The 23,390-nt window shown below is 44.2% G+C and overlaps 1 protein-coding gene across 5 annotated transcripts in view; it reads left to right on the forward strand.

Annotated features, from left to right (window-relative positions):
- The window catches only part of SUDS3 (SDS3 homolog, SIN3A corepressor complex component), a 41,940-nt gene extending 19,269 nt beyond the window's left edge, over nucleotides 1–22,671 (forward strand). For 2 of the 5 annotated variants that reach the window (XM_062181993.1, XM_062181996.1), the window contains 6 exons: nucleotides 5,138–5,233; nucleotides 6,039–6,100; nucleotides 6,262–6,283; nucleotides 7,301–7,406; nucleotides 15,748–15,832; nucleotides 18,813–22,671. In XM_062181993.1, the coding sequence (XP_062037977.1) occupies nucleotides 5,138–5,233; nucleotides 6,039–6,100; nucleotides 6,262–6,283; nucleotides 7,301–7,406; nucleotides 15,748–15,832; nucleotides 18,813–18,911 (470 nt within the window). In that variant the 3' untranslated portion in view covers nucleotides 18,912–22,671. Of the gene's footprint in view, nucleotides 1–5,137; nucleotides 5,234–6,038; nucleotides 6,101–6,261; nucleotides 6,284–7,300; nucleotides 7,407–15,747; nucleotides 15,833–18,583; nucleotides 18,783–18,812 lie in introns of those variants that run through there. The other 3 variants (XM_062181995.1, XM_062181994.1, XM_062181997.1) reach the window with 3 other exon arrangements.
- Nucleotides 22,672–23,390: the final 719 nt, after the last annotated feature.

Raw genomic sequence — 23,390 nt, forward strand, 5'->3', positions numbered from 1 at the left:
GAATGTAAGCTCCTTAAGGAGAATGTAAGTTAGAAAAATTAATGTCGCTTCCCTGTCTTCCCAAATGGAAGGTGGCGTTGAGGTCGCTGCTGCTGAGTGGAGATTTTGACAGGCTTGTTCAGGGATGTGTGATTGTACTGCGGGAGCAGTGAGTTCTGCATAATAGAAGCCAGTGTGTTGGGGATGCTGGAAGTCAAGGCAGGAGAAGAGGCCAAATACCTGGGGAGGGAGAATGGAGGTGACCTGGATTTTGCGTGGGTAGACGTGTCCTCAAGTTCTTTTTTTTTTTTTTTTTTAATTTCTATTTATTTAATTATTTTGACAGGCAGAGTGGATAGAGAGAGAGATAGAGAGAAAGGTCTTCCTTTTTGTCGTTGCTTCACCCTCCAATGGCCGCCGCGGTAGCGCACTGCGGCCGGCACACCGCGCTGTTCCGATGGCAGGAGCCAGGTGCTTCCCCTGGTCTCCCATGCGGGTGCAGGGCCCAAGCACTTGGGCCATCCTCCACTGCACTCCCAGGCCATAGCAGAGAGCTGGCCTGGAAGAGGGGCAACCGGGATAGAATCCGGCGCCCCAACCGGGACTAGAACCAGGTGTGCTGGCGCCGCAAGGCGGAGGATTAGCCTGTTAAGCCACGGTGCCGGCCCCTCAAGTTCTTTTCAAAAGTGACATTGTGGAATCCAGGCCATTAAATGTGGTTGATCCGGGGGGTGGGGGGTGGGGTGTGTGTGTGTGTGGGGGGGAGCTCAGTTTTTCCTTTGAATGCCATCCCTTCATTATGGACCTAATTGAGATTGGTCCCTTCATTCTCACCCTGATTTGGTCTCCAAAGACCTGACCTTGATTCTTATCCCTCCTTCTCCAGCCACTGCTGTGTTGATTTGTGATGATCTTGGTGAACCTGCCTTTTCGTGTGGGCTGTGCTGGGGCCTGCCCTGGGCTCCTGACCTAGAGCTGTTTCACACTGCGTGGCTTGCAGGAAATTGCCAGGCTGTGGCCGGGTTTCCTCAGCTGTGGCTTTTTTTCTGATACTAGTGTCGTGTTTCTTAAGGATGCTCCTTTGAATCACTGCAACTAAATTTTTTTTCCAGTAGCTAAAAAATAGCTTGTTTTTTCTTCTTTAAAGATTTTGAAAGGCAGAGTTAGAGAGAATCTTCTGGTTCATTCTCCAAATGACTGCAACAGCCAGTGCTGAGCCAGGCTGAAGTCCGAAGTTGCACCCGGGTCTCCCGTATGGGTGTAGGGACCCAAGTGTTTGGGCCACATTCTTTGTTGCTTCCCCTGGCACATTAGCAGAGAGCTGGATTGGAAGTGGAACAGCTGTGTCTTGAAATGATGTCCATAGTCGCCGGTTTGAGACCCGGCTGCTCTACTTCCAATCCAGCTCTCTGCTATTGCTTGGGAAAGCAGTAGAAGATGGCCCAAGTCCTTGGGCCCCTGCACCCACGTAGGAGACCCAGAAGAAGCTCCTGGCTTTGGATTGGCACAGCTCTGGCTGTTGCAGCCATCTAGGGAATGAACCAGCAGATGGAAGACCTCTCTCTCTTTCTCTCTCTCTGCCTCTCAACCTTCTGTGTAACTCTGACTTTCAAATAAATAAATAAATCTTAAAAAAAAACCAAAAAGAAATGGTGCCCACAGGGGATGCCACAACACCGGCCCCTTAATTCTGTTTTAATTGACACAGTAATTTAATGTATTTCTGTAGTACAGTGTGGTATCTTGATTCATGTTCACATGGTATAATCAAATCAGGTACGTAGCATGTTCATCACTGCATGCCTTTGTCATTTTGTGGTCAAAACATTGTAATTATTCAACACAACATTGTGCAAAAGAATGCCAACGCTTACTCTTCGTCCGTAACTGGCAATTTGTACTCATTGGCTAGTTCTTGGAGAGTCCTCATATGTGAACATGCGTGAACTTGTTTTAATGAGAAAAGCATGTTGAAATGAAGCTGCTACTGCAGTTGAACACTGTGGGCAGGTGAGCTGTTAGAAGTGAATGAAGAGGCTTAGGAAGAAGTACAAAACAGAAGGCCAGCCGGTAAATGAGTAGTGACGTGTAAAGTGCAAGTGGTTAATTTTAACAGGAAGCTGTCTCCATAGGAACTGTTCTGTAATAACTGCCCAGCACTGATGCATCCCATTGTGTAGATATCAGGCCCAGTATCTGTCAGGCTTCCTGAGGAGTAGAGAAATAGGATTTATACCATTGAAGGTCAGAAATCTCAGATGGTTTGGGGAGGGCTTGTAGATGCAGTCTCATGGCTTATGTAGTGTTTTCTCTGTGACACTCTCCCAGAATTGTCTTAAGGGTTTATTTCAATGATTTCTACAACCAGCATCCCCACTGAAGTGAACCTCTGAAGAGTCTTCCGGATCAGAGAAACTTTTTAATTTTGGCCAGTTAGGGCCATCTGAGAGGATTGGGTGATACCCATGCTTGTGTTACCTCCTCCAGGGCTGTCCCATTCCAGGGTCTCAACTTTAGTTGTAAAATTTTGGTTTTTGTCAGGACCCAGGTTGAGTGCCTTGGGATTCTTATTGATCAGAATCACCAAGAGACTGATATTTACACTCAGAATGCCAGCTCTTGCTTGCGGTGAGAAGTAGAACTTCTAGACATACTGAGACCTAGGTGGTCAGACTGCCCCTTCCCTCTAAGGAAAACTTAGGTTTATAACCAGCTAGGCAAAGCTGGAATAGGAGAAAGGCGACTGAAGTGGTAATCTTTGTTTTGTCCTTAGACTTGGACACTTGCATGTTGGTCTCCCTGACAGATTCCGTCTTCGGCATGGGCCACTGGCCAGGACCGTTCTCTGCTGTCTTCTCTCCTCAGACAGTGGCAGAAACAAGCTGGTAAATTTTAGGGGTTTATGCATCCATAGTCTTTTGTATAAAATTCACCAGCTTATTTTTGTTGACTAATAAAACGAATGGATTTTTCCCATTTTATAAGAATTTGATGATATTTTCTGATCTATAGTTGGTACACTTAGGATTTTCAGAGTTCAGCGGTGTAATTGGACTTGATGTTCCCACATCTTCTCAGCTGTACCTGTACTTGGGCCCCTTCCATGGTATATTGCCCACCCTCCCTACCCTGCATTCTTGGCAACCCTTGGAACAGGGCACACATAGCCATTCTCTTTGGTGTTCAGAACTTTCCATATGATCTGGGCTACATGCTTTCTCTCTGGTGCTCCCTTGGGTAGGGTGAGCCTCCTAAACATTTTGTTTTCCAAGTTAGGTTTGAATATTGCAAAGCCTCACCACTGACAGCAAACCACCTTACAGTCTGTAACTTTCACTCAGCTCATAATGCCTGGACTTCTTAAAAGGATTTTACATAGCTTTTTTTTTTTTTCCTTCTTAAAAATATAATAAAAATCAGAATTGCTGAAATTCCAGGCACTATCCTCAGGGCTTTACTTGTATCATCGTGTAACTCTCAAAGTACTCTGCTAGGGAGAGACTGATATTTCCATTCTCTACACGAGGGAGTGTGCAACATAGAGCATTTGTGCAGGCTGCAGGTACAAATTTGTTAGTGGTGGTTATTTTACCCTTACTCGATTCACAGGGAAAAATTCAATTATTGCCCATTTTTTGGGAGCAAGATGCAGAAAAACTGTTGTTGTATGTTTCCTAAATAGTCTGAGATCCTGCACATTGCTGTAGTAGAATTCCATAGCCCTGCCTGTCTGCTCTGCTGACATGTGCGTCATTATCAGTGAGCTTTATCTCAGGATCAGGTGTGACCTCATCTTGTCATTCTGCAGAAAGTTTTGTGAGGCCCACACAGCGTGCCCCAGCTCTTGCTGGGTGGGCAGTCTCCACGTCTGATGTCCTGTAGTGTGGCACTTGGCATAGGAACAATGCTCTGGTTACTTGGAAGGTGGGCTGGGTCTCTGCCCATGGAAACTGTAACAAAGGGGAATATTGGATGGATGTTATGTGGGAGTTTGCCAGGTAGGATGAGGGGCAGGCAGAGGCTGGAAAGGATGGAAGGAGGTTGCCTATGGGTAAGAGAGCTCACAGCTGGAGAACAGGGTGAGTGTCAATGAAGGAGAAATGAGGAAGTCCAGAAATGAGGCATGGCATTTGTAGAGTGGCAAGCCAGTGCTACATTTAGTAAGAAGAGTGAGTGAGAGGCAGGATATTCTAATTTGTATCTTAGGAAGGTCACTTGAGCACTGGTGGTCCTTGGGGTAGGTTAGTGAATAGATGAGGGCATAGTTTTGCAAGAACTGATGCTTGGTGAAGGAAGTCACAGAGAACACTTTGGCTTGGAAGGATGACTAGGTGGTCCTGAGATGCAGGAGAGGCAGCTGGGTGGGGGGGAGGGGGCAAAGAGTTCTTGTGGAATGGGGAGAGAGCGTGGTGTTGGGTGTAGACTGCCATTCCAGGGGGTGGCTGGAGCGAGGCTTAATGATTGGGAATTGGGGTCATCGTTATTTGAGGACCAGGCCAGCAGGAAAGAACCCTGAGGAGGTGACAGAGTGGAGATTTGTGCAGCCGAGGCTGGGAAGGCAGGGAAGTCCGCTGCAGTTCAGGCTACAGAGAGAAGTCAGGGAGGATGAGAACAGGCTTTCATTATGAGCCTTCAGTATGTCATTCTTGATGGTCAAGTAGCTACAAAAGACTAAGAGGAGAAAAGGGTCTGAGTTTGTAAATGGAAACTTATTATACAAATGTTGGCACAGAGGCCAGCGGCCTCTGAAAGAGCCTTCTGTACCAGTGAGCTTCAGCATCCCTCCCGTCTGTGGGGACAGCAGACATCCGCGACCTGAGACGACCCCCAGGTTCCTTTCACTTTCGAGATCCGATGATTCTGTAGCTTCGTAATTTGAGGGAGGGGATATCCCCTAGTTTTTGAGGTTGGAGAGAGGACTGCAGTGTTAGACTGTGGGGCTATGTTTCGAGAGGATTGTACACCTAGATCAGCTGGTCTTGAATCTTATAAACATGAACTTTGAAATCTAATATGAGCATCTGGCTTGGGCCATGTGTAGACAAAACATTACCCAATGAAATGGTTCTGAATGAGTGACTCTGGGGTAGGTAATTCTTATAGTAGAGAAATTCTTACTGACTGGGAATTAGATTTGTCCATTCTGTTCTTGCCACAGATTCTATGGAAGTGAAACCCATCATGACCAGAAAGTTGCGGAGGCGACCAAATGATCCTGTCCCCATCCCAGACAAGAGGAGAAAACCAGCTCCTGATATCCATTTGGATCAAGTTTTAGTCACTTTTTTCTCTTAAGATTGTTGAATCATTTGCCTGTCCATTTGATAGAGTATACATGGCTGTCGTCTTACAGAGCATAGCAACATTTGATTGGAAAGCATCTGTGAGTTATCCATCCACAGGTTGGGGCTGGGCCATTTTATTATCACAGTCCGTAATTGCTAATTGCTGCTATTAATGGGAGAGATTTAGAGAGAGCAGTTATTTGAAAAGGTACTTTGTGTTGGAAATCCAGCTGGGGCAACTGAAAACTTAATGTGCCTTAATTTTTCCACCTGTAAAATGAGGATAGTAATATCTGCCTTTATGTGCCTCAGTTACCTAAATCCCTAAAGTAGTGGATTGAAAACTGTTCTTAAAACTGATGAGATTTAATTCAGACATAAAGCAACCTCTTTAATCATAAAAATGGGAATGATATGTGGGGAGAAGTATGTGTGTTTGTGTGTGTGTGTGTTTTGAGTAAAAGTCTTCAGATCTTTTGGAACAAAAGCAGCCTATAAATTCAGGGTGAAATTCTTCACTATTTCCTGTGTTCTTGCTATTTTACATACCTACTGAATCTCATTTTACCTTCTTATCATAGTTTGTAAGGTTGGGGATGTGAATTGTTTTTTATAGCTGGACATCACTACATTTAGTAGGAAGCAAAGTATTATAAAAGTATCATTCAACAAAGCTACATTTTGTAAACTCTGTAATAATACTGCTGCCATTTTGTTGCGTTCTATTTCTTTGCAAACCATACTTTTCAGACACATTCCTTTAACTCTCAACACCTCAGCTAAACTATTTGTTAACAGATGAACAGATCATGGAGGATCTGAGAACGTTAAATAAGGTACAATTTGATTTTTTTTTTAACTTCTTTGGAAGTCAAAGCTTGACGTGGTTTCCTGCTTCACTTTGTTCATGTATTGCTTTTACATCATGATACCTCTGACACCTTCAGCTGCTTCTGAAATGATTTTCTCTAAGATTTTTTTGTTGTTCTTCCTACAGCTTAAGTCACCCAAGAGACCAGGTAAGTGCATTATGTTATTGGCATTTGCAGTCTTTTTATTGTATTGTTGGAAAAGCATGCAAATACCTGTCAGTGAATTGTTGACGTTTCAAAAATAAAATATTTGTGTGGGCCCAAAAGCAGTCATGATGAAAACTGAAGGGACCTTAAGTGTGTCCCTCCTTTGACTATCAATTTTTTTTTTTTACCTTGGTATGTCATTTTGTCTTTTCTTTAGGATTTATTATAAAAGACTTTTGACTGGTAGAGGTTCCTTCTATGTGGGCATCAGGCGTAAGGTTCAACTTGATATGCATTTTTTTGACAATGAAATATGAAGGGTTTTCCAGTAGGACTCACTCTCTGAAGTGAAGCTAGAGGCGTTTCCATGGCCTGATTGTGCTGCGGCATCCTCGCTATAGGAGAAGCTGACCAGTGTTCACAGTGCTTTCTTCCAGGGCAGCACTTGAGGGCGTGCCAGTTTGCATACTGGAATAATTGCTTGGTAAGGCCTTAAGTGTGGGGTCACTTACACATCCCTCTCCCCACTAAGTTTATTGCAGGCAAAAAGCAACTTGGTGTAGACACGGTCTTGAGTGCCGCAGTAGTCCACAGGGACGTCTTGAAGGGGAGAGGGCTTTGAGTGTGTGACCCTACTGTAGTTCTAGAAATTGTCATTTTTTTGAAAGAGATTTTCATAGTTCTGGCCTTTTTTGGACTTCTGATCACCAGGGATTTATTCTTACTCTGATTGTGTATAACTTACACATTTGACCTTAAAGCTTCTTGAGCCTCAGGTTGCTCTTTGGCTCGGAAGGTTAAGTCTATGACTTGACTACCTCGTTGGGTTGCCTTGAGGGTCCAATTAGATGTAGTGTACGAGAACCGTGTCGCATCCCCATGCATTGTCAACATGAGAGGAGCTTGAGGGGCATGATTCTGCTGCATGCTCATGGCAGTTCAGTTACAGCATGCTGGGTGGGGGGCTCAACACTATTCCGTACGTGCTTGTCATTCAAGTGTGTCTGCTTTCTCCAGCATCCCCATCCTCTCCTGAACACTTGCCTACTACACCTGCAGAGTCTCCTGCCCAGAGATTTGAAGCTCGGATCGAAGATGGCAAACTGTACTATGATAAAAGATGGTATGTTATGGGAACACCTGGATTACTTTAAGAGTCTAATAAGAACCAGTTGGAGAGGATCTGGGGCTCTCTACAGTTGTGTGTGTGTGTATGTGTGTGTGTTTGTTTTTTAAGATTTACTTATTTATTTGAGAGGCAGAGAGAGATACCTTCTATGCTCTGGTTCATTCCCCAAATGGCCACAATGGCCAGAGCTGGTCCGATCTGAAGCCCGAAGCCAGGAGCTTCTTCCAGGTTTCCCATGTGGGTGCAGGTGCCCAAGGACTTGAACCATCTTTTGCTGCTTTCCCAGGTGCATTAGCAGGGAGCTGGATCAGAAGTGGAGTAGCAGGACTCAAACCTGTGCCCATATGGGATGCCGGCACTGCAGGTGGCAGCTTTTAACTGCTGTGCCACAGCACTGCCCCCATCTACAGTACAGTTGTTTTTCAGAGCATAACTGCAGAATAACTTCACAGTAGTACAAGTGGAACTCCATTTGAAAATATTCCAGCAGTTATGTGATGGACACCTATGTTGGATCTCAGCACAATTTTTTAAAGTGTGTGTGTGTGTGTATTTAAAAAGATGTATTAATTTATTTTGAGGGAGTTATGGAGAGAAAGGGAAAAACGCAGAGAGATCTTCCACCTGCTGGTTCACTCCCCAGGTGGCCTCATTGGCTGTAGTATATGTTTCTTTTTGCCTCCTCTGAACTCTGCCCCTGTGTGCTCAAGTTAATAGGTGTTCTGCACCTAAAAGGATTTTGTAATCACATCAGTTTGGGAGAAGACCATGTTAAGAAAGATAAACGGCAGGGAGGGCCAGTGCTGTGGCATAGAAGGTTGAGCTGCTACCTGTGGTGCAAGCATCCCATGTAGGCGCCAATTCTTGTCCCATCTGCTCCTCTTCTGATCCAGCTTCCTGCTAATGTGCCTGGGAAGGTAGTGGAATATGGCCCAAGTCCTTGGGTCCCTGCCACCCCTGTGGGAGAACTAGAGGAGGTTCCTGGCTTCTGCCTGGCCCAACCCCAGCTTTTGTGGCCATTTGCGAAGTGAACTAGTGGATGGAAGATTTTTCTCTCTCCTCTTTCTCAGTATATCTGCCTTTCAAATAAATAAATCTTTTTTTTTTTTTTTTTTTTTAAATTTTTGACAGGCAGAGTGGACAGTGAGAGAGAGACAGAGAGAAAGGTCTTCCTTTTTGCCGTTGGTTCGCCCTCCAATGGCCGCCGCGGTAGCGCACTGCAGCCGGCACACCGCGCTGTTCCGATGGCAGGAGCCAGGTGCTTATCCTGGTCTCCCATGGGGTGCAGAGCCCAAACACTTGGGCCATCCTCCACTGCACTCCCTGGCCACAGCAGAGAGCTGGCCTGGAAGAGGGGCAACCGGGACAGGATCGGTGCCCCGACCGGGACTAGAACCCGGTGTGCCGGCGCCGCAAGGTGGAGGATAAATAAATAAATCTTAAACAAAAAAAGGGTAAATGGTTTTTGTTCTTGTAGCCTTCTTTGGATCCTGTGGTATGCTGAGGTGTTCTGAATTTCTAAGATTTTAGATATTTTTTGATAGCTGTATCTTTTCTTCATGGATCATCCTGCTATACAAGTGTACCAGGAAGCTTACTTGGGGGAATTGCATCCTAAAGCATTTCTACTTTAGAGTGAAGAGTGTTTTAGACCTTCAGACTGACAGCATTTTTTAACTAGAAAGGAAGTGGCAAAACAATATGAAAAAACCTTAAGATCTCATACATTTATTCATTCAACAGACACTTACTGTCTGCTTTGTGTTAGGTATTCTGCTAGGTGTTAAATCACCCTGGGTCTTGCCATGTTTTCACAGCGATTTTAATTCTCACACACTTCTTTCTGCTCTTTGGCCATACTCGGGCTTACTGTTCTGTGTAAGTCAAAGTGGACACGTGATTGATTACATCCTGCCTTTCCATTTGGTTACATAGAGAATGTTTATGCTTTGCTGTGTCATCTCTGTAATTATCATTCTAATGACTATGTAGTGATTCTGAGTTTCAATATCTTTATTTAGCAAAAGTTCCAAAATTAGGATAATGGTTATTTTGAAATTTTTTAACTATTTTAAGGGAAAAAGTTCCCAGAATGTTGTTAGTTGGTTACCTTATATAGTACGTTGACAAAATACTTTAGAGATCTTGTCATGCCTGAGATCATTTTCTCCTATTAAGTTCCAGTCAGTGAGTTGGCTGGTAGGTGATGAAGTCTTGCTGTGTCTCTAAGCCTGATCATAGTGACCTCTGTCCCTTTTTTTTTTTTTTTTAAAGATTTATTTATACTTGAAAGTGTTACAGAGAGAGAGAAGGAGAGGCAGAGAGAGAGGTCCTTCATCTGTTGGTTCACTCCCTAATTGGCTGCAATGGCTGGAGCTGCACCAATCTGAAGCCAGGAGCCTCCTCCTGGTCTCCCTTGCGGGTACAGGGGCCTAAGGACTTGGGGTCATCTTTTACTGCTTTCCCAGGCCGTAGCAGAGAGCTGGATCAGAAGTGGAGCAGCTGGGACTCGAACCAGCACCCATATGGGATGCTGGCACTGCAGGTGGCAGCTTTACCCATTATGCCACAGTGCCAGCCCTGACTTCTGTCCCTCTAATTTGACTATTTGATGCTCTTAAAGTCTAGCTACCACTGTATGTAAACGTTGCTTATCAGAGCACATCACCACTAGGTGGCAGGCCCTAACAGCTTAACACAGTGGGGCAAACTAAGATGAAAAATGTTTCTAATAATGAAAACCAAATAACCTTTAAAGATCAAGCCCACACATAGAACCATCTTTGGAAATGATGAGATTTATCACTAACATTTTTACGGATCTGTGAGTCTTAAAGCCATGTGATATTTCAAATGATGTTCATTTTGTAATTACGTTGCTTTGAATCTCCCTCCCTCCTTCTATGCTTAATCCTTAGACTTTATGAGACGTGTCTTGAGGCTGAACATGCAGTAAAATAAAACTTTTTTTTTTTTTTTTAAAGAAAGGCTGCCCATTGGCTGGTGTTTCATAACATAAATGGAGCAGTCACATTTGATGTGTTAGAACTCCTAACCAATTCGAAGGAATTTTCACCATCTTTCTCATATTAGCAGCAGGCATTTAAAAAATAATGTATCTGGAAGCATTTTACTTTTTTGTTTGGTGTATTTCAAGAACGTTGTTTTCTGTATTTTGAATGTTTTTCTTTGGCTTTGATAGAGCTCATAATAAGTCATAGCAAGGTGGGTCCCTCCTTCCCCTGATGCTAATTAGAGGCTGTTGGAGTCCTGGCCCGCGCTGGTTGTTGCAGAACCAGCTTTGAGCATCTCACCAGGTTCTTTTTTTTTTTTTTTTTGGACAGGCAGAGTGGATAGAGAGAGAGAGACAGAGAGAAAGGTCTTCCTTTTTGCCGTTGGTTCACCCTCCAGTGGCCGCTGCGGCCGGCGCATTGCGCAGATCCGAAGCCAGGAGCCAGGTGCTTCTCCTGGTCTCCCATGCGGGTGCAGGGCCCAAGGACTTGGGCCATCCTCCACTGCCTTCCCGGGCCTTAGCAGAGAGCTGGCCTGGAAGAGGGGCGACTGGGATAAAATCCGGCGCCCTAAGCAGGACTAGAACCTGGTGTGCTGGTGCTGCGAGGCGGAGGATTAGCCTGTTGAGCCACGGCGCCAGCCATCTCACCAGGTTCTTAATGTCTGAATTTTATATCCTTGTCCAGGAGGCTCTGTTTTTCTTTCTTCCTTTTTAGCAGACATGACCTGTCACTGCCAGGTTGACTGAATTGCTTCCTGCTGTCTTCAGTGGTGTGGAGTATTTTGGTGTGACATTATTTTTGACCAAACATGTTTCATTGAGTATTAATGTACTTCAGTGAAACAAATGGGATTCAGGCTTCCCATCCTAGTGTGAACACTTATCAAGCTACATTTCATTTTGAAAGATAAGCATGTTCTTTTGCCTTGGTCTTACTTTGCTTTTAAAGCATTTCATATCATGCTGTAAGTTTGCCTCACATGTTGATTTGGGCTATTGACCCTTCTCAAAAAGTACTGTGGAAGTAGCTGATATTTTAAAATAACTAACTGATAGTGCTGGTGGAATATGTTTTTCCCTTTTTCACTTTACATCTGGGCTGCTAATGTAAATCAGAAATGAAATCATCCACTTGCTCAGATGGGTTTAACCCTCCAGTCTTCAGCTGATGCAAAGACTGTTAGAACAGTGAGTATGTAATCGGTACTACTTGAGGTTTATACTTGTCATGTGGTTTCATATTTTTTGGAAATGAAGTGTTAATATCAGAATTCCTAGTAGAATAAAAAATTAAATCTTTTCTCCTACCCCTATCCTGTACCACTTTTGGACCCACCTTTAAACAAATTGCTTTGTTCGAAAATAGTGTTGGTAATTGTAGTTCACTGGGTTTTATAGAAGTCTCAAGCGTTAAGGGTTTAATTGTAGGAATATCCAGGTTGGAATTTCCATTAGTAATAAAGAAATGCAGTCAGTTTGACATTGGTGTGTATTTCTGAGGCTGTTTAAGTGTGTGTGTGTGTGTGTGTTCAGTCTTCCAGCAGCTGTGTAAAACAGGTTAATTGGCAAAAAAATAATCTCTGTTTTTACTCATTTAGCTCTATTGATGTTTTTAAAGTTTTTTATGGATTACTTTTTCTTTTATTCTTCAGAATTTGAAAAGTAAATTTGTCTGTTAAGGTTGTCATATATCTTTTTGGTTTCATCTTAAAAGCCCCCCAAATGTGTACTTAATTTTCTAAAGTCTTCTCATAGGATTCAGATCACTTAGTAGGTTGAATATCCAGGGATAATGGTTCCCCAAGAATGTTGTGTAGTTCATGAGCATCCCCTGAAGGTTATGGAGACTGGTTCAGGAGGGACCCAGGAGCCTGTGATTGGGAAGTTGGCTGCCTTAGGGAGCTCACTAGCCAGCTCTCCTGTGGGGCTAGTGGGGAACAGTGGTGGACATTCAAGCCACCAATGTTTGGTGATCCCAGAGGAGGCAGATTTGACAGGAGACCAGATGCTGTGGTGTAGCGGGTTAATGCCCTGCCTGAAGCGTTGGCATCCCATATGGGCGCCGGTTCTGGTCCCAGCTGCTCCTCTTCCAATCCAGCTCTCTGCTATGTCCTGGGAGGGCAGTGGAAGATAGCCTAAGTCCTTGGGCCCCTGCACCCGCGTGGGAGACCTGGAGGAAGCTCCTGGCTCCTGGCTTCGGATTGGCGCAGCTCCAGCCGTTGCGGCCGTCTGTGGAGTTAACCATCGGACGGAAGACCTCTCTCTCTCTCTCTCTGCCTCTCCTCTCTGTAACTCTGACTTTCAAATAAATAAATAAATAAATCTTTAAAAAAAAAAAGAGATTTTATTTGTTTACTTGAAAGTCAGCGTTACACAGAAATCTATCCACTGGTTCACTCCCCAGATGGCCACAATGGGCGGAGCTGCGCCAATCTGAAGCCAGGAGCCAGGAGCTTCTTCTGGGTCTCCCAATTGAATGTAGGGGCCCAAGGACTTGGGTCATCTTCTATGCTTTCCCAGGCCATAACAGAGAGATGGCTTGGAAGTTTAGCAGCCAGGACTTGAACCGGTGCCCATATGGGATGCGGGCCCCCCTGATGTTCATTTTTACATCAGTCAAATGTATGGTGTTTGGCTTCTAAGCACAGTTAAAGGAAAATGGAACCTGTCTTGTCAGAATTGCTTGAATGATCTTCCAGAGATAAAGGTTTTCTTGAACAGACCTTTGTGACCTTGAAATTTCTAAATATTTCGATACTTTCAAATACCATACTTTTTGATGTCCATAATACTTGTTCTATAAAATCGAAAGCTATGCAGTAAAAGGGATGCCATTCTTAATTTACATTTTACAAGTTTTTAATATTCATTTAATAATTTTAATATATAAATCCAATTTTTTTCTATGTATGTATGATGCACATGTACCATGTAAGTTTTATTACAAACACAGGAACACATTGGGCAGTTTTTTCCTCCATTTAGCGGTATATTGAGTGTGTTTCCATGCTAATAATATATACCACAGTGTGGCCTTTCTCTATGATTTAGAAAATAGTATCACAGTGACTTGAGGCTACTTGCATTTTGTTTGTGTTTCTGAATTTTTAATAACTCACAGTCCCCATAGAATAACTGAATGTCCTTTCTCTGTATTTATATTCTCTCCATTATTCAAGACATTGTTGTTTACGTAGGATAGTCGGCCTAGATTTGGGAAAGAAACCAAGAAGTGTTACTGTGAACTAATTCAGCCTTTCCCATGCATTGTACAGTTTGGACCTTGGGATATTCCATGTTCAGCATAGTGAAGGTCCTCTGACCCAGTTCAACAACTAATGTCTGGCCAGCAGCAACTTTCGTGCTTGCGTCTACACCAGTGTCGCTCTTCTGATTGCATTTATGGCTCACTGCCTTGTAGCAGAGTTTTTAGGAAGCGAATGGCCTTGAGTGTTCAGCCCTGAAGTGGCAGGTAAAGAGCACTAGAAGCTAGATTGGGGAAGCTGGTTGTGGGAATGGAGTGCATCCTTTACCAGGAAAACTTTAAAGAAAAAAAAAAGATTTTTTTTTTTGAAAGGCACAGTGACAGAGAGGAAGAGGCAGAGCTCTTCTATCCACTGGTTCAGTCTCCAAATGGTTGAAACATCCAGGGCTGGGCCAGGCTGAAGCCAGGAGCCAGGAACTCCATCCTGGTCTCCCATGTGAGTGGCAGGAACTTGAGCCATTGTCTCTCGCTTTCCCAGGAGCATTAGCAGGTGGATCAGAAGCAGAACATCTTGGACTCTGTGCTCCCTATGGGATACTGGTGTTGCAAGCAGTAGCATAACCTGCTGGGCCACAATGCCAGCCCTTACTGTGGTATCTTGATAGTAGATTATTTCATTATAGCAGCAGAACAGCATCTGATTTCTTTCTCCAAAGAAGTCATACGGTGTAGTGCTTTGCTGGTAGGTGTGCGTGGTGGATTTTACATATCACATGTGTTTTGGTGGAGATTGTAGATGTGTTTTGCTAGATTTGTATAGCCAAAATGAAACAGAGATTATATTCTCGATTGAACTGGGGCTGGCCCAGGCCAGAGCTGCCAGCAGCAGCTTAGCTGGTATCTCCTGCTCTCCTAATCCAGCAGCTGCTCTTTCATCCTGTTGTTTCATTCCAGCTTTTTTTTTTTTTTAAAAGATTTATTTATTTATTTGAAAGAGTTACACAGAGAGAAGGAGAGAGAGAAAGAGAGAGAGGTCTTCCATGCACTGATTCACTCCCCAGTTGGCCGCAACAGCCGGAGCTGCGCTGATCTGGAGCCAGGAGCCTCCTCCTAGTCCCATGCGGGTTCAGGGGCCCAAGGACTCTGGTCATCTTCCACTGCTTTCCCAGGCCATAGCAGAGAGCCAGATCAGAAATGGAACAGCCAGGGCTTGAATTGGGGCCCATATGGGATGCCAGCACTACAGGTGGCGGCTTTACCCGCTATTTCATAGCACTGGCGCCTCATTCCAGCTTTGACCCAGGCCCTCTCGGTTCCATTCTCAGCCTTGAACTTTGATAGTTGAAAGTGGCCCTGTGCTGCAGGCCAAGGGAGTAGATGCAGGGCTGAAAGGGAAGCTGCTTTCCAGTCCACTGCATTCAAACTAAGTTTCTCGACTCCTCAGGCCAGATCAGATACCCTTTGGTATATGGTGTTGTATTTAGAACTTCACCTGGATAGTATGACCAGCTAGGATTATTAGTGTGTCTGTCTCCTCCCCCACATATCTGTGACAGCAGGGACCTGATGGTCTTGTTCATTGTCTGTCTCCAGCTTTCAACAGAGTTGCATATAGTACATACATAGTGAATGTTCTTGAATCAAAGTGAGGCTGAATTCAACTTTGTTAATAAATTATTTGGACAAATGGAAAACACCACAACAGTGTTCAAGCCCATTTCTCTTTTTTGTCCACTCAGTTGTCAGTGTTTGGATTGGGGCCAGAAGGTGAGAACAGAATGTTTACTTTAAAAGTTTTATTTGACATTTTAAACTGGATCACAAAATTCAAGTAAGAAAACTAGAAAGTGAGTTTTCTGATTCTCACCTCAGCCTCTTTTCCTCTCTGCAGAAGGTCCAAGATATAGAATGTTATGATTAGAGATCGTCTGATCTATTCCAGGGATGGAAAGAAACCTTTACATTGTGCTTTTCTGAAGTCCAGACTCTTTCTCAAATATAAACGAGTAAAACTTCTTTAGTTGTATTTTTTGTCATGATACATGGTGCTTTTTTCTTTTCTGTTCTTTTAACTTTCTCCCTCCAGTTTTTAAGTTTGTGCTTTTTGTTTTTGGCAGGTATCACAAGAGCCAAGCCATCTATCTCGAGTCAAAGGACAACCAGAAACTGAGCTGTGTGATCAGCTCAGTTGGGGCCAACGAGGTAGGGACCATCTTCTTTACCCTAAGGCAAGATGTGTTCTGTGACTTGTTGGAAGTGTGTCCCAGAAAGTGGAATGGAGGCAGGTCTCCTCTGTGGGTTAGATTTTAAGTCAGCATTTTGAGGCAGAAATCACATGTCGTTGTAGTCATCCTTGGAAATCCCTTACCTCTGCCTGACTACAGTATATGCAGATCTGAGTATTCCTTCTGGCGTCTTTGAACTCCCTGTACTGTAATTGATTTGGGGACCACTGAGCTAGACTGCAAGGAAGAACAAAAGAAGTCTTTGTGATGTCTGTACCTTCAAGTCCTGCAGCCTTTTAAGGTAACACTCTCCTGAGAGTGGAGCGTGCCTGTGGGAGTGTACTCCATCTTTGTTTACTTGTTTCCCTAGCTTTTCGTCTGTGTTAGTAGATTGGTTTCTCGCTGTGAAGATTTAATGAGGCACCTGGTACAGGGTCCAGCACCCAGGAAGTACTCAGTAGATAGGTGCTGGCATGAGGCAACCCACATGGCACCCCATTCCTGCCCTCTCTCAGATCTTGTGTCCTGCTGTGCCTCTGCATGACGAGCTCCCAGGTTGGTGCTGTTGTGGGGTCTCGGTCTGCAGGGTGGCATCTGGTTTTAAAGGCAGCTGGCAGGGCTTTGCCTGAAGGTGACGTGACTGCTCGGTGGGCTCTCTTTTTTGGGTGCTTCATTAGGAGGATACCGGCAATGTGTAACTTGTATTGTTAGTAGTTAAAAACATGCTTAAAACTTTAATAACTGGGTTGGCTTGATCTTTTATCAGTCCACAAATGTCTGCAAAGAAATTGATTTTTATGTGTCTACCCTCTGTAACTTATTCGTGCCAGTGCACAGTAAATCTAATGAAACTGGATTATGAAACAGCTTAAGCTTCTAGTCTCCCAGCTTCCTGCATTGAAAACGCCCTCACAAGTGGCTGGTTTGCAGCGTGATTATTTACTTAGCAGTTAGGGAGTGCCTTCCAGGTCGATGAGTGTCACTCTTCTCTGGGTCAGCATCTGTGGAGGTCACCTCCAGCCAAGTCAGGACCAGAGCAGGGATCCAGTGGAGAATGCTGCTGGCCTCAGCCAGAAGGCCTTGTCGTTTCACAGTAGGGCCCTAGCATCGGGCTGCTAGGCTTGCTCCACACAAGCACATGTTGCCTCTAGCACCAAAGCCGAGCTTCACAGTCCATGCGTCATTCTCTGTGCCACCTTGAGAGAAAGAAAAATTCTTTGTTAAAGGTTGTCACTTTTTGACACAACAGAGTGAGTGTCAGGTCTGACCAGTGGTGTCACTGAGATGTGCCTCTTGGAGGGTAGATGTCCTGGTGCCTAGGTGGCATGCAGCACTGGCAGTGGGGACATGAAACCCCAGCTCACTTTCCAGATCAAAGCTGAGGTGACACTGGAGCATGGCCTTTGCTGACTCAGCTTGGGCAAGGTCAGTGGGTGGGTCTGAGCCTGATGGTGACACCCAGTTCAGCCCTTGGGATCAGCCTTCAGTTTGGAATGGCTCTGCAAGGCTCTTTAGAGGCTCAGCTGCATGTGAGGTCTATAAGTCAGTGTATTTTACTTTAATCTCTTTCTGTTGTGAAATAATTGCATTTAATATGTTGAGATGGAACTGAGAATTTTTTTTTTAATTTTAATTTTTTTAAAGATTTATTTATTTGTTTGAGTCACACAGAGAGAGAAGGAGAGGCAGAGAGAGAGAGAGGTCTTCCATCTGCTGGTTCACTCCCCAGTTGGCTGCAGTGGCTGGAGCTGGGCCAGTCAAATGCCATGAGCTTCCTCCGGGACTCCCAAGGACTTGGGCCGTCCTCCACTGCTTTCCCAGGCCACAGCAGAGAGCTGGATCAGAAGTGGAGCATCCGGGACTTGAACTGGTGCCCATGTGGGATGCCAGCAATGCAGGCAGAGGCTTTACCCGCTATACCACAGAGCTGGCCCCCGAGAATAAGGTTTTTTAAAACCTGAAAATCAGGTGGAGGAAGGAGGAGATATGTCTGTAAACTCGTACTTGGTATATGGGTGAGGTGCAGACTTTTCAAAAAATTGGGAACTCATTAGTGGAGAAGAGCAAGGGGCTTTGTGAGGCTGCAGAATTCACCTCTGTACAGGTGTCTCAGTCTTGCACAGCTTTGGCTTCTTCCGTAAATGGGGTCACTGCAGACACTTTTGTTCCCAGGACTGTTCTGAGGGGGGGAAGCCCAGCTTCCTCCGCAGTGTCAGCACACAGGAAGAACTGGCGAACCCTTGCTCACATGCAAGGCTACTGAGGTGACAGCTGTCCTCCTCAGCTCGGACAGGCCGCTGCTGCAAGAGTTCATTCTCAAGTCTATGGAAGAATGCTTCCTGCCCTGGCAAATGCGAGAGATCTGATCCCGTCTGGGAGAGGGGTGTGGTGAGGAGGGAAAGGACCTCCTTAGCTCTTTGGCCTTCTCATGATCCTAACCGGGCTTTAGCTCACTCATCGGACATCATTTTATTGTTAGTATTTCTTTCCTTCTTCTTCTGTCAAAGCCATTAGCTTATTGCTAGGAAATGTGAGTATTGCAGGGCTTTGTTAGGGCAATCTATTGGGGCCAAGAAAACATTTCCCAAAATGTGGAGAAGTTTATGTTCAGTAACCTGTATCTCTTGAGTGTTGATGATGCTGTAATCAGACCACAGCTGAAAGAGTTCCTAAGCTTAAGGGGAAACAGAAACCCAGCTTATTGTGTTTTCCATTTTCTTCACCCAAGGTGTGGGTGAGGTGGCTGGGAGCTAGGAGTTCAAGGCTGATGCCTGTCTCCCAGGAGAGCCCAGCACTGGGAAGTGCTTGTGACGCCCTCGCAGGATGAGACTCAGACAAGTGAGACTTGCCAGATTTGTGCCCGCATCGGGCTCATGCAGCTATGTTAATGCTTTGGAAGACTTGCCCTGCAGTACTTCTTAGCCTCTTTCATCTTGTTCCCTCTCCTGTCCCGACAGATCTGGGTGAGGAAGACAAGTGACAGCACCAAGATGAGGATCTACCTTGGCCAGCTTCAGCGTGGGCTCTTTGTGATCCGTCGGCGGTCAGCAGCTTGACTTTCTACAGTGCTCCTCTTCCCTTTTTCTGGAGTGGTTTTTATTTTTGTTTTATCTTGTTTTCTTAATAGAAATTTTTTTACCTTGCTGGGAATAGTTACTTGGCCTTGGAAATGGAGAACACTGTTGTGGATTCTGCAAGGCACTTTGCGGCTGGCCTCCTCCATCTTTGGGTCATTGTTTCCTGCCTCGACTTCTTCCAGCCATCAGTCACCGTAGGACTCTCTTCGTTTCAGGAGTATTGGGAGTTTGATATACTTTCCTTTTATTTTTTGCTTATACCGTGTCTTTTTGAAAAGGCCTTCTTTGAGCTTGAAGGGACAACTCTATTTTGTTAATTATCTTTGGATATTTCTACCATGAATAAGAGCAGGAAGGAGTACACTCTACAGTGCATTTTCATGTTTTGAATCTGATTAGTGGATCATGTAGCTACTTCCCTTGTCGAGCCCAATTCACTGTTTTCCCAGAAGCTTGGGGCCGAGGTCCTAGCAGAAGGAGATTAATTCTCCTGGCTCTCAGCCTTCTTGGAGAAATAAATGCCTTGTGCAACATCTGGCGCATACCATCCATTCCGCTGGCTGAATGACAGAAATCTCCTGGTAGACTGTGTGCACTGAAGTTAATGGAGTTGGGGGGAGGGACATTTCATTGTCATAATGTGCGGAGGTCACCATATTTTAAGTGTTATTTGATGCAGGTGCTTTATTCAGACACATTTGTTCTGGCTCAAGCTGGGACAAGAAGTCATTTCAGTAGTTTTCACTTCTAATTCTTTTCCCAAGAAGACAGAAATAGTCCATGCAACAGGCTGATTCTCTGGATTATCTCTTGTAGGTGGGGAGGAAGATTGGTAGTGCAATAATCAGTGATCTGTAGACTTACACCTAGTTCACATTTCAGTCTTGTTGCGGATGCCATCAGTGCATCTGTTATTGGCCATTCTATACCTGTGGGACCTTGTCTTGACGTGGGCACTCACAGCCTCTCAAGAGTTCTGGTCTGGGTTGAAGGCAAGGAAAGCTCTGTCATGACATCCAGGAAACCTGTGCTCTTCTTGATGAATTCTGAAGAAATGGCCTTCCTTGTACTCGAGTGCTCCTTACTTTGGTCCCTTGATTAGAGAAATGATTCACTAGATGATGGGGTTTTCTATACTTTGGTTGCCATCTTGAGATGTTTAAAGAGTAGGGGTTCAGCAGTGCCTGGCAGCATCTCTGTGGGTCATTAGTAGGAAAATTTTCATAAGTAATTCTTGGTCGCAAGTGCTTCTCGTTGTTGTCTCTTAATGTGTTTATCCCAGAGCAAATTGAGGGGCTGTGATGATGAGTAATTCACCTAAGATCTGACTTCTACAAAGGCCCACGAACCTTATGGACTCATAGTAAAGACTTGTACAGATATATTTTTATTTTAATTTAAAATTATTTCTTTTTTTCTTTCCTTTTATTGGAGTCTTAATTAGAAAACAGGATAAAATGATGGTATTTAGCAGAAGTTTCCCGGGCGTTCTGTGTTTCTCCCCTGCCCCCCCCCTTCCCTACCCGTATTGTTACCATGTTTATCACAGGGAACCACATCATGCAGAGCCGGGCCTTCACCTCTGATTTGTTCTTGATGGCCTGGGCTGTGAGGGAGGACTTCTCTTGCTTAAATTGTCATGGGTGTGTGTAACGTCACATATCACGTAGTTATTGGTATCATCTTGTGACCTGTGATGGTGATTTCTTTAGGTAATAGTTACTATGCTTTTGCCATTGAAGGTGTTAGGATTTTAAATATTTATTTATTTATTTATTTTTATCCATTTGAAAGGCAGAGCAACAGAAAGAGAGGCAAAGAGATCTTACATCTGCTGGTCCATTCCCGAAATGCCTATGATAGCCAGAGCTGGGCCAAGCTGAAGTCAGGAGGCTGAAATTCCATCTGGGTCTTCCGTTTGGGTGACAGGTGCTCAAGCACTTGAGCCGTAATCTGCCATCTCCCAGGATGTGTTAGTAGGAAACTGAATCAGAAGTGGAGAGTAGCCGAGACTTGAACTGGTGCTCCGATGGGTGTCCCAAGCAGCAAGTTAACCTGCTGTGCCACCATGCCTGCCTCTGTTTTTTAAAAAAGTTGTTTTAGTGCTCATTTTCCTTGTCCTCCTGAACAGTATACCAAAGTTTGTTTTTATTAGAAAAGATTATATTATATTAGTAACCACTGGAGGTGCCACACTGAAGCAGCAGGAAGTTGCCTTTTTTCTTTCCTAGTCTGGTGGTACCTTTGTGCTTTTGTGAAGTAAGTGCTAATTTGAAGACAGGGTTGAGGCACTTCTGCCTTCTCTCTTCTGGAACTTTTGAGGGTGTTTGAGACCGTGCTTTAGAAATGGTCTCAACCCTACCCCTGCCTTCTCTCAGAGGCAGCCATTAATTACGATCTAGTGAATGTGGGGAAAAATGTGAAGTGGACTCAAGACACTACATAGTAAATTATATTCTTAATCCTAGAAGATTTAGTTGTTTAATGCCATCCCACAGGTGAAAAATCAGCAGTTGACGCATTGTCACAGGTCTGTGTGGTGACCAGTGTAGAGGAAGCTCTCTTTGTTGATGGAGGAACTTGAGTGATGAAGAGAAGCTCCACTGAGGGGGAGAACAGACTTAGACATTGCTAGGATTAGAAGAGGCTGACTTTTAGTCTTGGTGGCCATTGTTAATCCAAAAGTTCTGTCTCTTGCTAGACCCCAGGGCACCAACTGTTCTTCAAGTGATAGTTTGGGAAAGATTGGTCCAGACACATCCTGTGCATGTGTGATTTTAATCCCGAACCTGCACATGTGGTGTTAGAGGCGTTTGCCTTAAGTGTTGGATAACAGTGTTTGCTATTCTCTCAACCCATGCCAGCCATCCTGTTTTTCAGATAGATTTCTGTTGCCATACCAAAGCCAGGATGTTTCTCTTCATTTGGATAACAGTATTTAAGAATGTGTAACTACCTAACTTACTATTTTTTTTTTTTTAAACTTTTGACGGGGGCCAGATTTCGATCCCAGAGGCTGATCTGCCAATCAGACTACATGTATTTGTGTACAAGAACCCGTGTTTAGGACTGGGTGGCTTTTCTAAGAGAAATGGTGGGGCGGTGGGGAGTGGTGTGAGACAGAGTTGATTTGCATTTTTTAACCTAACCCTGGGGAGGGAAAGGGAAATCCTATTTTTTACAATATTTTTGGTTTTCTCCTGTCATTTCCTTTTAACCTTGAATTTTTACTAATTTCCTCCTGATTTATAATTTTTGTTCCTCATCTGGGAATTTGAAATCTTAGGGCTTAATGTTACACCAATTTTTCCAAAGAGTTCAAACGACTTTAATACTAGAACACGGTAAATCTGCAGCTGTTTCAAGCAGCTGGTGGGTTTTTTATATAGTGTCTTTAACTGGTACCATTAAATGTTCAGAAAGGTGAATGTAAAATGTGTAAAGTCTAGGGTTTTTTTTTTAAATAACAATAAACTTTCAAAGAGAAAACCATTGTGTAGTCTGTATTGTATCTGTTGACTTGAGAAGTAATCAAAGTTTATTTTAGGTTTTTCGATCTGTCGCTTCTGAGGAAACGAAGTTGGAAGAGATGGGAGGTTGATCACCCAGGGAAGGGTGAGATAGAGAATGATGTCAGAAAGAGCAGCCTAGAGATGTTTACCTTAAAATGGAGTATACTCTCCTTTATTTGTTGGAGATGGCAAAAGAATCTAATTAAACATCAAGAAATTAAAATAAAATAAAAATAAATTGATACTGGCTGGAAAAAGTGTGACTGAAGGTGCTGTTCATTTGATACCAAAGAACACTGTTTACTGCTCTTACCAGAAGAGGGATGGGATCTTTACATTGCCTGGGGGCAGGCTGACCAGACTGCCTGCTGCCACAGGTGACTCACCTGGGGGAACTGTGACCCAGGTGTGGCACACCTGTTGGGAAGGACTGCTTTATGCTTTAGATAATAGGAGGGGTGGGTCCTATTTTTAATCTGTTACTGTAACATAACGTATAGAAAATACACAGATCTTGATTGTAGAAGTTGTTGAAGTTTCTTAAGGTAGATGTGTCCATATAGCTAGCATCCACTGAAGAGGCGACGTTACCAGGGCCTGCAGGCCCCTCGGGCTGTGTCCCAGTTACTACTCCTACTAGTTGGGTCTTTTTAATTACCTTGTCTTTCAAGCTCTCAAGTTGCCAGGTCCTTTCATTTTTCTAGAAGAGCCAGATTTGACACGAGCTAGGAAATAACCTGGGATGCGAGAGCTGGCAGCAAAGGATGTGGCTAAATGGGGAGAGGAAAAAGCAGATCAAGTAACCCACTCACCCTCCTGTGTGTTAAAGGCAATGGAGCCTGCCCTTGATGTTGTCAGAATCCACCTTTCCTTATGGACTTTGTCTATGCCAGATATCGTGCCAGACTCCATGGGAGCCATTTTTCATGTAGTCCTCAAGATAGTC

Source organism: Lepus europaeus, chromosome 23, assembly GCF_033115175.1.
Source record: "Lepus europaeus isolate LE1 chromosome 23, mLepTim1.pri, whole genome shotgun sequence".
Taxonomy (NCBI): domain Eukaryota; kingdom Metazoa; phylum Chordata; class Mammalia; order Lagomorpha; family Leporidae; genus Lepus; species Lepus europaeus.